The sequence below is a fragment of the Epinephelus lanceolatus genome, chromosome 20 (genome assembly GCF_041903045.1).
Source record: "Epinephelus lanceolatus isolate andai-2023 chromosome 20, ASM4190304v1, whole genome shotgun sequence".
In the NCBI taxonomy this organism is placed as follows: domain Eukaryota; kingdom Metazoa; phylum Chordata; class Actinopteri; order Perciformes; family Serranidae; genus Epinephelus; species Epinephelus lanceolatus.
In genome coordinates, this window is record NC_135753.1 from 22,936,152 (window position 1) to 22,954,258 (window position 18,107).

Here is an 18,107-nt window from a genome sequence, read left to right on the forward strand (position 1 = left end):
TGAGGTAGATTACCACTCAAGTGTTACCTTTAGAGCTTGATATGGTTCTCTGCTATATTTCCATAAAGAAAATGTGTTGCCAAGGAAAATAATTTGGTCCTTCAAACACATCAAGGACCCCCACCTCACTCTGATTACATGTTCAGGTACAAAGGGACAGTCTGTTTGGTTTTGAATTGTTAAGGCTGGATTGCACCAACAAGGGGTGTTTCTCAAAGTCAAGGATCCTTCCTTGGTAGGACGAGTCCTTCCAAGGAGACAGAAGAAGAGTCCTTCCTAGTGAACACACGTTGGAACAAGCTAAGGAGTGTCCACGGGTGTGCATCATTATCTCTCAGCAGACCGAGGGGGTTTCAGGGCACTTTGATAATTCTGAGATGTTCGTGTTGGCTATTAATGATAATTAAGGGTCATCGTCACAAACATTGCACTGCAAAATGAACTACAAATAACATTTTAATGAAATAATAAATGGTCAGAAAAGGACGGAATGACAGAGAGAAGCCCGAATACTTTACTGTAAATCTCCACGTATACCCATATAAAGCTCTTGCGAAAGTTCAGTCAGGAAGACAATACTTCTCATGCTCAGGCTGTAAGTTTCTTTCTCACCCTGCCACTCACTCCTTTCATGCATGCTCACTCACACTATCTCTAGGTGTCATTGACTGGGTAGGTCAATTGAGTCATCAGCTGATTCACAGTCAGCCAATAGCACAGCGACACACCTTCTCTGTCAGCCTATCATCTTACTGCCCCTCATTTTAAATATGGTTCTTTCTCCCACCTCACCATTACCACCTAGTCTTTATGGATTCATCAGCCTCATCCAGCCCAGCAGTCAGCAGCCTCAGAGTCATCAGCCACCACCACCAGTGTCTGGACTCCATGGGGGGATTTATCCTGCTGCCACTCAGATGTCCCTCGATCACAAAATATCTCCCTCTGGTGTCTAAGTGCCAAAGACCTCTGGTAAATCTTTATTTAGTTTAGTTTTATAAAACTCTGATTAGAGCTGATCTAATTAATCTTTGTTGGTGCAACCCAGCCTAAATCTATTAATTACTTAAATTAAATCAGTCATGTAACCTGTGGCTATTCATTAAAACAGACTGACCAACTTTTCTGCCATGCTCTCCCTGATCTTTTGCTTTCTTTGGTGCCATATCATCTACAATGGACGTGTGTGCATGTAACAACTATGGCTAATTTTGGACTATAGTTGCTGACATGGACTCACTGCATCATCTTTAAAAAAAAAAAAAAAAACGACACAAAAGAGTTATTCAGTATTACTGAGTGGTACACAATAGCATGGTGTTTTCACTTCAGGAAAATGTCCAAATTTAGCTTCATTTTTTCCCATTTTCAGTTTACGAATCCCTTAATTTAATGGTTTCTTTCCTTCAATTTTTACATTTTGGACAGACCAATAGTATAATACTGAGCACAAGACCCTCCCTAGTTATTTTGATGTATGACCTAAAGATAGGTCGTGTGGACTTTCTGTGTAACAAGTTGAGTGGATTTCTGTGCATTTCTTCCTTTGGTGTGAGAACTTTAAGATAAAACCACAGCTACCTGTCCCTGTAACCTTTAATGACAGTTCCTGCAATAAATCCTGAGACAGACAAATCTGCCTCCCCTGTTCTGACTGACCCCCCGCAGAGACAGTACTCACTCAGAAGATGTAAAACCTGTCTCATTTGTTACCCAATACCAAAGTTTTCAGCCCAATACAAGATCATTTTCTGATTTCTGTTCCTATATATATAGACCAACAAAATCATATCTGAGGTCAATAATGAGCTCATTATGAGGGGGTGAAACAAACATCACTGCTAAAACAAGTAATTAAATTAAGCTGAAGGGAAATGGATACCCTTTGCTAATTACCAGCGCCATAATCACCTATTTAACATTATGTGTGTGGGGGGACATTTTCAATTGACACCCTCTGCAACCAAACTCTTGAGGTGGGTTTGGCAGGAATTTCTCCAGGACACATTTTTAGAAACTTAACAGTTAACCTGATCATTTTAGAGTATTTTAACTCACAGTTTTCATGGCCATTTTAGTGACATTTTTGGGAGCCACCATAAGATTGAGTGTCATACAGAAAAAGTGCACACACTATGACTATTTGACAACATATTATACTATATCTTCAATTTTTTTTATCAGTTTTTATGACCTTTGTTATGACATACAAACACTTTATAAAACTTTAACAGTCGACAGTGATGTAGCCTACCTAACACTCATATTACATTTTAGTTTACTGCTTTTAATACATTTGAAAGTTATCAAACAGAGACAGCACCGACCCACAGCAGCCCAGCAACAGCAACGCCACTTACACTAACCACATTAAGCACCGCCCTTAACTGTAATATTAGAACCGGTTGTAATAATAATGGCAATTTGTTAATCTTGTTTATGTTTATGATTACATTTCCCCATGACTATTCAGAACGTCTCTGGTGTCTGGTTTGACAGAGAGGAGTTCGTCTGAACAAATATTGATTGAACTTTCCTAGGCTGTGGAAATAACATATTGGGAATCGTAATTAGGTGAAGTTTTTTATTTTGAATTTTGAGTCCTGTGAACTCCTGAAAAAAAAACCACATTATAAATCAAATAGATTAAGTCAACAACTAAATACAATGCTCATTCTATGCTTTTTATAGTTAACGGGACCTGTATAAACATGGTGAGGTGATCTTAAATTAGATTTTGAAAACTAGGCCTACATGAGCATTTGTGTCACAGTGGTAATGTTTGGAACACACTCAAAAGGTGGCTGATTTATTTCTATTAAACACGGGCATCACTCAGCTAACTCTAACAAGACAGTCTACAATCTGTTTCTGCCACACTCATCATCTGCAAATAGCAGCTTTCCATGTCTAATGATACACTTTCATGATGATGCATTTTACTCATGACAGACCTTTTATTTTATGACTTTTTGTTAATATTTTAATTTTAGGCAGATATGCTGTTCCTCAGATGAGTTAAGCCTATGGTTTCAATTCAATTGGCATTATACACACTATGTGCATGTATGTGCACATATTTTACCACAGAGGGGCAGCAAAGCATCCAGTATAAAACGTTACATGTCCTCCCTTCTTTTCTTCACAGTAATTCTGCTGAAATCTGTTTTAACATTTTAAAAATTACATTAAAAAGCATTTAATCAACTAGTATATTGCATGTTTGTTGTATATTAAACAATCCAGCTGTGCAAAGCAATTCAAATGCTACATCTTAATGTGTCAATAATTATAATTCAGTCGTAAATAATAACTATTTAAACAATATGACATTCTGAATGGGGCCATTCTGCATAATAAGTGCTTCTATTTTTGAGACTTGAACTATATTTTGCAGAGGAATAATCTTATGTCCTCCTTTCTCTTCTTCTTACTGCTAAAATCTGTTTTTGACATCTTATGACTTTTATTCTAAAAAGAACTTTGACCCGTGTGTCATACGTCAATATTTCTTTGCTGTATCTCGTGTTTAGTAAAATAGAAAGCACACAATGTAGCACTAACGTTCAGCCAACACAAAACAGAATACTCTCTGCTTCCTCACAACAGCAGTTTAATGTACAGTATTAGAATAACAGGACTGTTGTGTAATGTGAGATACTTTATAATTTTGGATTGTAAGGTCTGGCACACTATTTCATTTGTTTTGCTCTTTATAAAGTCCTCTGTGGCATTTTATCATTAACACATTATTTGTTTTCACAAGTCCTGACAGTAAGGAAAGCACAGGCATTATCAATAACATTTATGATTAGTTTATTCTATTTAGGCATCCCATGATATGTGAGCAAACATGCACAATGAAACTGCAGCAGCTAAATGGAATTAAGCCATTATCTATGCCTGTGTTTCTCCTACTATGACATGTCAGACTGACATCTCAGCTGTACAGTGTCTCTGAAGGTGCAAAGGCTATATAGACTTCATAAGTTGGTTCACACCTATCCATCCAAGTGAGACCCACACGACCCAGGTGGGACTTGAACCCACAATCCCCAGCTCCGGAGGCTGATGCCTTATCCATTAGGCCACTGGGCCACAAGAATTTGATCAATTCTCTTTGACTTTAATGTTCTGGGCTACATCTGTGATCTGTTCTTTGTGGGATATTGAATTATTGTTGAATTATTGTATACACCGAATACAAGGTTAATGAATGAAAAAGTACCACAGTAGCTCTTGAATTTTACTTGTAGGTAAGCTGATTGCTATATAACCACTGAGAAGTGTGTTTGGCACTATGTGGCATTTGTGTTTGAGGAACTAGTAAAATTGCACTCTTAATTCCTTTTGCTCTGAATAAAATTCTAACAAAAATAAATAAATAAAAAATAGGAAATACCTTCAAAGACATTCCCCTGCTAACCACTGACATCCCAGTTGAAACCTTTTAAGAAAAAAGGTCACCCAAACACGGTCAATGAATGTCCCGGCCCACACACTCTGTGGGTCACGAATTGTGAGGCAGTTAACAAAATATACTGTAGCACGTAAGGGGAATGATTTAGACCACAAAGCTTGGCCGGTTCAAGCTGTTAATCATTCTGCAAGCAGGGTTTTCTCAATCAATACTACGTTCCCCGGAGTTCACGTGTCACACAGTATCACGGAAATATCCTCTTTGAACTTTATGGTTTTAATGAATGATTTTTATGGATGAAACACCTTTACTCAGTTGCTATTTATATAGATTCATACTGTAGGCCGCAATCCCTTGAAAATTGTACTCACAAAGTGTAATGAAGCGGGAAAGCACCAGACACCTCATGCTGTGACTTGGGCGGTGATCCCCTTTGCCTCCATTCACAGGCACCATGATAGCACATGTGTGAGATGAAGCCATTCAATCAGGTGCTGATGAGACCATGATGTCATGGTGTCACACGTCAGAGGTGGCTTTCTGATACTAAAAAAGTGTGAGCAGAGAAATGTTGACAGTGTCGACCTAAAAGGTGTATTTTTTAATCAAATACTGCATGGTGATTTAGTGAATTTAGAGCAGTGATGATTTGAGGATCATTAAAGGTCCAGTGTGTAAGATTCAGGGGGATTTAGTGGAATCTGGCAGTGAAGACTGCAAAACAGAAGTTGTTCAGGAGGTTTTAACAGTGAGCCGAATTATCTGCAGAGGTCTCTTCATCTCCAAAACAAATGGCACATGTAATTTAAACAGTAAAAACACTGAATAAAGCAATGTCACATTACAAATCAGTGTTTCTTCTATGATGTTTGGCATGTTGCAGACGGCCCACCTGCCCAGCACCTGCTAATGTCCAGACATTCAAGAGGCTTTTACCAGGTGCCAAATTATCCTCAGAGGTCTCTTCCTCTTCAGAACAAACAGAGCAATTGATTAATACTGGTAAAACATACTGAATAAAGCAGTTTCACGTTACACATTTTTCCAACACTACTCATCACAGAGGGGCTGCTAATTTGGATATGTTTGGTTTATACGTTCTACCCTAGGCTACTATAGAAACATGTCGTTGCAACATGGTGATCTCTGTAGATGAGGAACCGCTTACTGTGTTGATATAAACAGCTCATTTGAAATGAAAATTCAGCCATCATCTACTCACCCATATGCCGAGGGAGGCTCAGGTGAAGTTTTAGAGTCCTCACAACACTTGTGGAGATCTGAGGGGGTAGCAACACAACTCCACCTAATGCAGGCTTACGGTGCCCCAGATTCAAACGTCCAAAAACACAAAATTGAAACCACAAAATATCTCCATACTGCTCGTCCGTAGTGATCCAAGTGTCCTGAAGCCCCGACATAAAAAGTTGTTTGGAAAAACATCATTTGAACTCTGTTTTTATTCTCATTGTAGCCTGTAGCTCTAACTGCCTCTCTGTGCAGCGCGTTCACGTGTGTGCACTTACGCGAGACCGTGAGACATGGGCACTGCGTTCATGTATGTTCACGTGCTTTCGCTGGTCTCGCACGCAAGCGCACACACGTGTTGTTGCTACCCCCTCCCCCCTCAGATCTCTGCAAGTGTTGTGAGGACTCTAAAACTTCACCTGAGCCTCCCTCGGCATATGGATGAGTAGATAATGGCTGAATTTTCATTTTTGGGTGCACTATCCCTTTAAGGTAACGAAAACATGTTTCTCATTTTCAGATGATTATTCAATGAAGAAAACATTCTTATTTTATTCAGTTTCTGCCAAAATATCCCCCTAAAGCAGGGATACTAAACTTGCTTTGCTCATGGTCCACTTTTGCAAAATGACAAGAGGTCAGGGGCCAGTCACAGCAGCTCTGCGTTTGTCAGGTTTATACAGGGGCATTTTTAGGATCTAAGGACATTTAAGGCTTAAGTGGGATTTATACTTGTGAGGCAGACCCTACGCTGTAGCCTACGCGTGTCGCCTACGCCATTGTGAGCATTCATACTTGTGCGGTGGTGGGTCTGTGTCACTCTGCAGTTACACCTCCAAAACACTTGTCAGTGACGAGATTTCTGTGAAGTGCTGTAAAGATTAGTTGATTCAAAACACACATTAAACACACATTAAACGTGGTTTAATAGAGACAATTTCAAACACAAGTACACAAATCAGCTTCACTATAACTCACAGCATTCACAGACAAACACTTGTCTTTATCTGGACACATTTTCCCCACAAATACAACATGCTCATGTTTTTAGCACAAGCCTATGGCATTTTACATTGTATAAATTAGCCTAGCAGCTAGCGGACTTTTCCTCTACTCATATGAAGCCAGGGACAACAGCAACATTTAACAAAGATAATGTTACAAAATTCGGCTCCATTACAACTCACAAGGTTCACCGACAAAACAACTGTCTAAGACTAAACATGTTTTCCAAACAAATACAACATGCTAACGTTATTAGCACAAGCCTATGGCATTTTACATTGTATAAATTAGCCTAGCAGCTAGAAGAGATTTCCTCTGCTCATATGAAGCCAGTATAAATCCCCGAAGGATAAATCAATTTTAATAAATGCTATTTTTGTGGAAGCTTTATTGTCTACACAATGTATTGTTTCTTATCTGTCAAATTAAAGTAAATAAAAGCTTCTTTTCCACGGGATATGGTGCGGATTTGGCCAACATGCTGTCAGCTGAGTGTCACTGCCCTAAATCCTACACACTGGACCTTTAAAATTGGGTTTAGAAATAGAAATAACCATAGCGAAATGTAGTTTGTTTCAACTCTAAAGATGACCAAACTTTTCACACCTGCCTGTGACTTGGCATCAAACAAAAACAACAGCTCATTCAATGTGTTTTCAAATAACCGCTCCCTGAATCAAATTAACTTCATTAGCTCAGGATTCTTTGGTGTTGTGGTGTGATTACACATCCTCCGGTAGTTTTTTCACATTATTGCAGCCATATACTCCCACAGGCTGGGCTGTGTGCCAGCTTTATATCATCTGATCTCAGTCCATGACACAATTATGGCTTCCCTAATGTGTTGAGGAGAACCAAAGTGCTGCCCAAGGGTGTACGCACATGGTCACACATATACGCCTTTTCACGTCGCATACTACGCAGAACGGTGATATCATCCTGATATTCTTTAATAACAATTTTAGAGGATTGCATTGTACACAGGAAAGGATTTGTTTCAACTGGGTCATAATGATTCATCAACTCAAAATACCCACTGTAAGGAAACTGACATCACACATTAGTCATATTTTGTGATCTAAAATCCCATATCTTGCTTTCAAATTCTTCAAGATGCACAGTACAAATGTTTAGATTGTGTTAAAAGGCACCTAGAGCTGCAACTACTTGTTCTGATTCTTGGTTAATCAACTGTTCAATAAATGCCAGAAAACATCTTCAGACTGCTTGTTTTGCCACTCCAAAACTCTACATATTCAATTTATTATCAGAAAAGTTGAAACCAGCAAATTTTTGGCATTTTTGCATGAAAAAAAAAACTTAAATGACTTAACTATTAACAAAATTATTACCTTTCAGTCGATTGAACAATTGATTGACCAATCATTTTAGCTTTATATTCCTATAAAAAATGGAGCTGAAGTGAACGCCTGACTGTGCATTATGCACATCTTAAAGTGATACTTTGTCGATTTTCAACCAGGTCTGTGTCACAACATTGTGGGTAGTATGTGTAAATAAAATATGTTAAACTTACCTCCATCTTATCAGCACTCAGATCTCCCTGCTCATTTCCCAGTGAAAATCTACCAGATGACACATTTCTGGGATTTTTGGTGGCTCTGGTGCTGTTGCAAACTACAGATTTGGACACAAAGAGTATAGACGCACCTCTCTAAAACTAAGTCCAAACTGTAAAACTACCCAGTGCCGATCAAACACAAACCAAGATTCAGTTAATGTTGCCTTTTTCTCACCTAAAATGTCTTCAGGAACATACAGTGCACTGTTTACCTGTAACACAAGAGTTTGCAAACAGGAAGTGAGCGCCATACTGTTTCCTGTATTGTAAAAACAAGCAGAAAAAACTGAGCTCAAACAATAAAACTAAGCAGTGTTGATCAAATATGAAAGATTCTGTTACTGTGTTGCCTATTTCTGTCCTCACATGTTTTCATGAACATATTTTAGCATGTGTGTTGGTCCAGTGTGGCGCAGTGCATTCTGGTAGTTGGCGGTTTTCAAAAGCAAAAGTCACAGCCCCTTTCCTTTGTTTTCTCTGGTTGCATAGCACCAGTGTCATACGTATTTGCATCTTTCTATTCCATAGACAGCCTAGTTTTTTGGACCATCTTTCCAGCAGTGAAATACTTCTTTAAGGTTACATTTTGAACAGCACTGTCACAGAGTATTGTGACCTTTACACGTGTCACTGTTTTAGGCCCTGAGGCAACTTTACACCTGGATACATTTGAGTGAGTTCTCCTCACATTGGCCTCTCACTTGTGATTCATCACGGTCAAGTATCAGCACATGCACTAGTGGCAAGTGCCTGACAAATTGTAGAATGAATTCACGTGCACCTGCAGTATACACTCACCAGCCACTTCATTAGGTACACCTTGCTAATACAGAGTTTAGCCTTCAGAACTGCATTAATTCTTGGTGTCATAGATTCAACAAGGTGCTGGAAACATTCCTCAGAGATTTTGGTCCATATTGACATGATGACATCACACAGTTGCTGCAGATTTGTCGGCTGCACATCCATGATGAGAATCTCCCGTTCCACCACATCCCAAAGGTGCTCTATTAGATTGAGATCTGGTGACTGTGGAGGCCATTGGAGTACAGTGAAGTCATTGTCATGTTCAAGAAACCAGTTTGAGATGATCTGAGCTTTGTGACATGGTGCGTTATCCTGCTGGAAGTAGCCATCAGAAGATGGGTACACTGTGGTCATAAAGGGATGGACACGGTCAGCAACAATACTCAGGTAGGCTGTGGTGTTTAAACCATGCTCAGTTGGTACTAAGGGGCCCAAAGTGTGCGAAGTAAATCTCCCCCACACCATTACACCACCACCACCAGCCTGAATCGTTGATACAAGGCAGGATGGATCCATGCTTTCATGTTGTTTACACCAAATTCTGACCCTACCATCTGAATGTGGCAGCAGAAATCCAGACTCATCAGACCAGGCAACGTTTTTCCAATCTTCTATTGTCCAGTTTTGGTGAGCCTGTGTGAACTGTAGCCTCAGTTTCCTGTTGTCAGCTGACAGGAGTGGCACCTGGTGTGGTCTTCTGCTGCTGTAGCACATCTGCTTCAAGGTTGGACGTGTTGTTGGTTCAGAGATGGTCTTCTGCAGACCTTGGTTGTAACCAGTGGTTATTTGAGTTACTGTTACCTTTCTATCATCTTGAACCAGTCTGGCCATTCTCCTCTGACCTCTGGCATCAACAAGGCATTTTCACCCAGAGAACTGCAGCTCACTGGATATTGTCTCTTTTTGGGACCATCCTCTGTAAACCCTAGAGATGGTTGTGTGTGAAAATCCCAGTAGATCAGCAGTTTCTAAAATACTCAGACCAACAACCATGCCACATTCAAAGTCACTTAAATCACCTTTCTTCCCCATTCTGATGCTCGGTTTGTACTTCAGCAGGTTGTCTTGACCATGTCTACATGCCTAAATGCATTGATTAGCTATTTGCGTCAACAAGCAGTTGAACAGGTGTACCTAATAAACTGGCCAGTGAGTGTATTTAAAGCTCTCACTCCTTCCTGATCAATTTGACATTGTGGCTTCTTCTGTCACTGATTTAAAATAATACATTTCCACCTGCAACACTTCCACCCTACTGTGGTGTTTCAGTATCACCTATTGTTTTTATGACAATAGGTGCAGTGAGCTGTTTGCATTTATAATCTCTGCAGCCAATTACTATTGAGAAAGTTCTCAAAGACAAGACAAGACAGTGTGCTGAGCTTTTTGCACTAGCTGATTGTGTCCTGTCTTGTCCCCCTGTAATCAAGGTGATTGATGAAAGACTCATCAAAAACGCCCACCACAGTTCCGGGTCACTGTCTGACAGACCTACTTGAGGTGTTGGGTGTCCCCATGTTCACTAATTTAAAGTTGTCTGCGTGTCATTGACTCTCTGATGGACTGCTCTGCTACGTGACGGACGTCAGGAAAACTCCAAAGCTGAATGTTTCTCCTTCTCAAAAGGGATGAGGGGGTTTAAAGAGTGGGAGGAGGGGAGGAGAAGGGAGGAGGGGTGATGCATCCTGCGGTCTGGGATCACAGTGTGTGTGACTGACGTTCTTGATTCATCATCCAACAACCACATGAGCAGCATGGATATATAAGCTGGAGCACACCTGCTCAACCATAACGACTTCAGACCTCCGCCAACTGACCTCAGCCTGTTACCAAAGTTCAGGGTAAGAAGCTGCTGTTTACGGGTATTCTTTTATTTTACCTTTCTTTTACACAGCCTGACAGATTCACTTTATTAAAACAGACATGAGATACTCTAAGTTATGTGGCAATTATTTTACAAGAGATTTTATGTGAGAGGTGTATTTGTGTCAACTGCAGTATTGTAAGACTTACAGCTGTGCCACACTTATGATGGATAGGGTACTTATTATATTGGTAGACGAGTTAGTAATGATCACCATAGTGTGTTTTAAACCCTGTTAAACTAAAAAGATATTTCTATAAGAGCTTTTGGTGCTTATCAGTGAGGTTCACATGATTTAGTCTTACTTAATGGTATTTCTTATCTCTTATAATGATCGAGAAGTAGTACAGTTCTTTTTAAAAGTGAATTTTTATTGATCATACTTGATATTTTTGATGTCTAATTATAGAAGTTTCAACTTTTTTCCCCCTAATCTTTGTTTTCAGTGTTCTTGAGCGTGATATTTTACTGACCAGCATCCCTCCGTCCTCTCCAGTGCCTTTTAGCGACTCCACAGCATGCTGCCTGGGAGAGCGGCTGATGTCCAGCACTGCGTCCTGACGAGCCGCTGGCTGCCTGCAGCTCTGGCGCTGCTCCTCCTCCTCTCCTCCAGCTTCAGCAGTGCTCACAGCACCACGGTGGAGCACGACTTACACATTGTTCACAATGTCGACAACAGAAGTAAGACTTGGTTTGATTGTTTCATAAGCTGCAGAATTTCTTGAAGTAGTTTAGGGAGATTTAGGAAGCCAAAAGGGGGACAGAGGCAGAACGAGGGTAAAGTATATTTTAACATGTTCCTATGTGCAGTATGTTTATGGTTTGTTTTTGGCTGTTAGTGGTGAGTTCAGTGACCTCCTTCTACTTTCTGTTCCCATATGGATTTATTGTAAGGCTATTAGATTTTACCTTTAGAAATAATGTATGTTGTAAATGGCTAAAGTTTGAAAAATTTCTGCGTAACAATAAATACATTTAAGTATTAGATATTTGTTTTAAAAGAGAGTTGCTCAACACTTTTTATTTTGCTAAAAATGAGAAATATCCTCATCCACTAGTTTGCGGTACACTTTTTATCTTGTGATATATAAATAAGTGTATTATTTTTTCACAACTAACTTAGCAAAAACAGCCTGATTATTGCTTTATTCATTGGAATTATATAGTGTTTTCATTTTAAATGTGTATATTAATATAGTCTGAATGATTTTACAGAGGTTAGAAATGAATGTTTTAATAATGTACTATCTTCTTTATACCTTATAATGCTACTGTATCATAATAGAGTAAATTAATCTTTTTTTCTGCTTCACATATTATACTGACTTAATTTTAACTCATTAAATCAGTTTAGAAATTCATTTATATTCACAGACAACAGTGTGTTTAGACAACAGCCTATCTTTTAGGTTTCCTATCAAAATCAGAATCCTGTGTTGTTTTTCAGTTCAGTTCATTTATTGGTCTCCTTAGAGAAATTTGTCTTGGAGCTAGGGGTCAGCATTTTAAGAACACAAATTGATTCATTTAAACCAAAGGATTATAAAATAATATTGTTTTCAGGCAGTAGTGTTTTGATCATAATCATCTATGTGTTTTAATATTAGTTGTTTCCAGCCACCTTTTCCCCAAAGTGAATGATGTTCTCAAACAGAGCTGTTCATATTTTACACACATTTTGCTCCACCTGCCACTGATGCACTTGTGTGTGGTGTCCAGGTCCAGAGATAGACCCGTTCTGGTACGTGGGGCGTGGGGTGAGACCCATCGGACGCTTTGGGAAGAGGCACAGCAGCGTGGAGGCTCTGGGCAGCGGCGGGATGCAGCCTACCCTCAGGACGTTAGAGCTGCTGCTCAACAGCCTCAGAAACAAGGAGAACCTTGGGAAGGTGCTGGATGGGGAAGACAGGGATTGGTTACCGTGACAGCGAGTCCTCCTCCCTTCATCTACAAACTCAGAGTGTCTTCATTTTTTATCTTGATTGAGGTTACATACTCTTTTGCTCTAGCTCTTAACTGTATTTCTCTCTGGTGTCTGTTATGAGGCCTTGGTTGATAGGATCCTTGATATCTGTAAATAAAAATGCATTCTATATTGATTAATAAACCAGGATGTTGTGATTATATACGTTCCTTACTTTGCTTGTAGCTTTACTGCATGTGTGAGTGCACAACAAACATTTTCTTTCAAAAGAAAAAGCTTTAAGTTTGCAAATTTTATTCATTTCGTAATACATTTTTGTCTCAGAGTACTGTGGCACATAGAGAATCTGTATTTTTTGCTTGTTAATATTTTCCCCAACATGTCACATGGATCGCAACAAACGATTGCACATAAAAGTGAATGGCCCGCCTGTGGAGCTGTGCACAGTGAACCTCATCGTAGTCATTCACACCGGATTTAAACAGGAACAAAAGTGAGATCTGTCTTTAGCTCTGTGTGAATCTAATCTCATTGGAGTATCTGGGACACAGTTACAGTAGTAATTAACTTCCTGTGCGAATCCAGCCCTACAAGTTATGACAATTATACACAGTCTCTTGCACACAACACTGAAAGATTGGTCAACTATGATTGGGCAATACACATATTATTCTATATCATATCCATCTTTTCACACATATACATATATTAATAAATTCTTTGATGAGATAATATTTTTTTTTACATTAGAAAAATACAGGACACTGATGATTGGACCCTTGTGGCTGTGCTTCTCATGGGAAATTTTACATCAACTTTGATAAAACCAGAAACATGCTTTAATACATCAACACCTCTGGAGAACAAGATTGACAAAAGTACAGGATCAATGTGCAAAACCCGAGATGTGAAAGGCTGGGATGAAAAGGTTACTAATAGAAGGGGCAGAGCATTCATTCAGAAGATCATCACACCTTTTAGTTCAAGCAGTCCATCAGGAAAAAAACAGCTCTGCTCTTGAGCTGTAGCCACAGCATAAACTCTGACAACCGTATGCATGGCTAACTGAGATTCTGAGTGGTGTAAGTAAAGAAAAATAACCCAAAAATGAAAGGCAGTATTCTCAGATCTAGTTTTTAAGGAGTACAAATACAGTATGAATCGTACTAGCCGCTCCAGCCACCCGTGTTTTAGTGACATTTACCACCGTCATTACCGGCAGAATATCAAATGGTAAATGCAGGCGTACACTGAAAGCACTTTGAGTCATCACACATGAGAGAGTCTGATAGGACTGACTGAGGAGGGCTCCTTTGAGGAGAGAATAAAGCCTTTAATTTGCAATAGTACTTGTTTCAGTGGTATTGCATAAAAACGTTCAGTAAGTACAAAAATAAATTACTCGTAACAAAATCATGGTTTCATGGCATCTGTAATATAGCCCGTCAGACTTCTTTATGTAAAAATCTTTACAAGATTTTCTGAATGCAACAGAAAAGTTCGGACATGACCCAGCGAAGTGGAAACATGAAAATACTTTTTTTTTGTTCAAATAAAAGGCCACGACGTTTGAACGTAAACGAAGAAATGACAGAGGAAGAAAATGACTTTGGGTTGAAGAATACTGCACGAGGGCTGCAACACCAAACCTGAATGTCGTACCTATGGAGACCTCTGCTGAGCTGAGTCTGTCTGACATTCAGACGCTATTCAAAATCTTATTTTCACTCATTTGAATGTCCACACAGCTTCCACGTTAAGGCTGTAGTGTGTGTGTGTGTGTATGCGAGTGTGTATGTGTACTGAGTAGTTATTTTCCTTTTCTGAATAAATGGGAGAGCACTTTCCCAGTAAATCTATACAGTTTACTTAAGGAATAGATGGACATTATGGGAAATATGTTTTTCCACTTTCTTGCTGAGAGTTAGATGATAAGTGATACCACTCTTGTGTCTATACGCTACATATGAAGCTACCGTCGTTAGCTTAGCTTAGCTTAAAGACCAAAATAAGGCGGAAAATTCAGGAGAAAAAGTCTGAATGTAAAAATATCTGCCTTTTGGTACAATTTAAACATAAAAAATGTGTTATGCTAATCAGTGATCTTAAGAGGTGCTGCTAGGCTAATATGTTTACCTTTTTTAACAGTCACGCTAGCTGTTCCCCGGTTTTAGTTCTTATGCTGAGCTAAGCTAACAAGCTACACACTTAGTCGAAGTCCTTTCCCTTCCAGTGGAAAAAAAAATATGCACTATAGTTAATGGCGAGCGACAAATACTTTTTTGATCCCATTTGAATTGTACCATTTGTCAATGAAAAGATCATTTTGAACTTTATTGTAAAACTGTTAGCTGAAAAGACAGAAAACAAAAAAAGAAAGACTACACAAGTTGCGTCTAGCTTGTTTTTTTGCTTCCCAGCTGATAAAAAGACCTGGGGTTCCTGGATAAAACGCATCAAGCAACTCAATGTTACATTTGTACTGTGGCAAGTCTTACATCGATGTGTAAACTCTAAAATGAAAGGATGTTTTGCTGCCTCTTGCAGCAGCTGTAGACTGAGAAAAAATAATTTAATTCACTGCCGCCAACTTTAAAGGTGGAACATTTACTTGTAATGTTAGTCAGTGTATCAGTTGACAACAAAATCCAACAGCACACCTTAAATTTCAATATGACAACTTTGACCATTCCCATTGTTTTTCTTGTCTCTCATGGATGACATACACTTCTAGTAATGAGTGGATCTTCAAGCATTTAAATCTATAAATTATTTTCGAACAGATTATGTGAACTGTGTATATTCTAATACTTACTTGGAGAAAAAAAACATTGTGGAGCGTTATTCCTTTGGGTTCTACTAAACCCCTACGCTTGCTTGAGAAGGACTAAATGCACTAACAAAGTGTGGACTTCCCTTTGTGACAGTGAGTGCTGGATGGAGCAGTGAGTGACAACGACCCCACCCACATTTAAGAGTACTGTTTGTAGTGGAAACACTAAGCGGCCCTAGGTACCATGTCAGAATGGTTACTTTTGGTTCCAAAGGTACCATACTAAAAGTGTTTGGTGGAAACAGGGCTTAAGACTGTAAAAAAAACTTAATTAGAAAGACTACACTAATTGGGTCTTGCTCATTGTTTCAACCAGGAAGACCAGGAATTGCTGAATTAAACACATCAGGTAAGTTAACGTTACATTTGAGTGTGGAACATAGGCAAGTTACCTGGCTAGCTAGCTGGTGTTTGTGACGTATTGTGTGAGACAACTAAGTGGTTTCATACAAAACTAAATGGTACTACAACAAATAATGACTTTCTTGACCTGCAAAATCGACAAACGTATGTGCAATTCATGGTACAATTCAAATTTTACAATATTTTTCCATTGCTATCGACTTCCATGCTTTTTTTTTTTTTTTTTTTCTAAATAAGCTCCCACTGGGGACACTGGAGGCAGAGGGACCTTGCCCCTCTATTGGAGTGGCATCGATCTTCTCCTGTAACTCCTATCAAAAAAGCAAATATTTCCCAGAACTACTCCTTTAACTTTTTTTGAGGCTGTTTACAAAGAATGACTGATTTCTCAAGTGTGCTTTGTGTTCCATTATTGCCATCTAGCAATTTTAGTAGCAGGAAGGGTGGACAAAATGTTTTGGCCCTGACACTTAGCGTACCTAAACAGTTATTTTCTGGTAAGTGCATGAATTCTGAAAATGGTTAAAATGTCGCAGGTGTTACAATCATTCCCCAAATGAGTTTTACCGTCTGAAAGCTGCGTGTGTGTGTGTGTGTGTGTGTGTGTGTGTGAAAATGGACAATCATCCAGAAAAGCTCTGAAGGGGCTTACAGTATGAGCTCACTTCCACATTTCATCTGGTGAGAAAGAAGATGCGGTATAAAACACGGCTCAGCCTCTTTTTGGGACACTGAATCACAGAAAGTTTCACATGATTTTTCCACGTCTTCATTGTACAGCAAATCACAATACTCTTGCAAACAGATAGAAAAAGGAAATGAGAGTTATTTTTTGTCTGTACAGATATTCTTTTTCAGTTGGGTCACGAGGAGTGTTTGCAGATTTTTAAGGCAGAGACACAGACTGTCGAGTCATCCTTGCTTGATGTTATGTGCGTAGTGAGGAGGAAGAGATGGAGGAGAAAGTGGAAAAAAGGAAAGAGCCGGTCATCCCCTCTGTGAGGCATCTGACTGACAGGGTACCGTGCCTGGCTGAGGGCTGAGTGCTTGGTGGGTCACACAGGGCGGGTGTTGGCCCCTGCTTGGCCTGGAGCTGGAGGCGGACACTGGGTAAAGGCACTGGATGAGACGGGCCCCCTGTCCCTGGGGCTCTGAAGTGGCCCTGAGGGACTCATTGTGCTGCTGACTGTCACTACGGCCGATACGCTCTCACCTGCTGCTCTGGCTCCAACTTTTCTGAAAAAGAAAAAATAACAAGAACAGAATAAGGGCATTAATCACAGTAGCATTTTAAAAAGAAATCCGCACTACAAAGCTTGGGCTATCCAGAAAAAGAAAAACTATTAATAACATATGATTCAGATGAACGCAGCTGACTTGTATCTAAATGTCAGAGTGGTCTTCCCAGCCATAAATTTAGAGCATGGACTGACAAAAAGGACATGCTTAGCTGGAATCAATGATATGATTACATGTCTTGGTCCCTGATTTCGCCCCATTGTCCCGCCTGCTCCCTGTCTTTGGAGCTGTGCTGAAAAAGCCACCCTGAATCAGAGCTATTGTGCGGCTGCTGCCGAAGAAAGAAAAGAGACAGAAATGAAAATAAAGACAGCCCCAACAGAAAGAGGCCATTCACTGATAATGAAAAGAAACCAACTTCTTGTTGGTTGATAAAACAGCCTTATCCTCCTGTACTGTGCGTGTTTCCATTTGGCTGCTTTACGTCTAATGGAGCTTTTCAGTGGCTTAGTCCCTTTCTGATGTATTCACTTTTACATCCATTCAGCTGCCAATCTTGTCTTTTAGGACAAAGCACAAAATGTGTGATGTTAACTAAAGGTGAATGAAAGTGTCTCGTCTCTGTCTCACCTCCCATCTCGAGCATCTGTCTTTGTCGCACACAGAGCGAGTGTACACAGGGCTGTCAAGCTGCATTTATGCTTAGAAGAGTTTGCACTGATGATGTACACTGTATAAGTCAGCACCAGTTAGCAAACTGACTTTACTTGTGACTTATAAGAAGGTCGTACAGAAGGTTGAAAAGGAGAAAGCTATATTGCA

General features: G+C 39.6%; 2 protein-coding genes and 1 non-coding gene across 6 annotated transcripts in view; 1 reads left to right on the forward strand and 2 right to left on the reverse strand.

Moving 5' to 3' along the window:
- Window positions 1–4,025: 4,025 nt before the first annotated feature.
- Window positions 4,026–4,098, reverse strand: trnar-ccg (transfer RNA arginine (anticodon CCG)). Its single transcript has one exon. It is a non-coding gene; the product is annotated as a tRNA-Arg (tRNA).
- Window positions 4,099–10,777: 6,679 nt separating this feature from the next.
- On the forward strand, window positions 10,778–13,052 carry prlh2 (prolactin releasing hormone 2). Its single transcript, XM_033639413.2, has 3 exons — window positions 10,778–10,903; window positions 11,423–11,607; window positions 12,646–13,052. Exons 2-3 carry the CDS (start codon window positions 11,445–11,447, stop codon window positions 12,849–12,851), a joined length of 369 nt encoding a protein of 122 aa, XP_033495304.1. The 5' UTR covers window positions 10,778–10,903; window positions 11,423–11,444; the 3' UTR covers window positions 12,852–13,052.
- A 75-nt stretch (window positions 13,053–13,127) lies between these two features.
- Window positions 13,128–18,107, reverse strand: part of myripb (myosin VIIA and Rab interacting protein b) — a 188,586-nt gene continuing 183,606 nt past the window's right edge. For all 4 annotated transcript variants that reach the window (XM_033638873.2, XM_033638872.2, XM_033638871.2 and 1 more), the window contains one exon: window positions 13,128–17,282. In XM_033638873.2, the coding sequence (XP_033494764.2) occupies window positions 17,239–17,282 (44 nt within the window). In that variant the 3' untranslated portion in view covers window positions 13,128–17,238. The remainder of the gene's footprint in view (window positions 17,283–18,107) is intronic.

What these genes read in the sequence shown, in the direction of transcription:
- prlh2 (XM_033639413.2), top strand. Translation starts at nt 11,445, where the DNA reads ATGCTGCCTGGGAGAGCGGCTGATGTCCAGCACTGCGTCCTGACGAGC. An exon ending in TCACAATGTCGACAACAGAA is followed by an intron (nt 11,608 to 12,645) that starts GTAAGACTTGGT and finishes TGTGGTGTCCAG; the next exon opens with GTCCAGAGATAGACCCGTTC.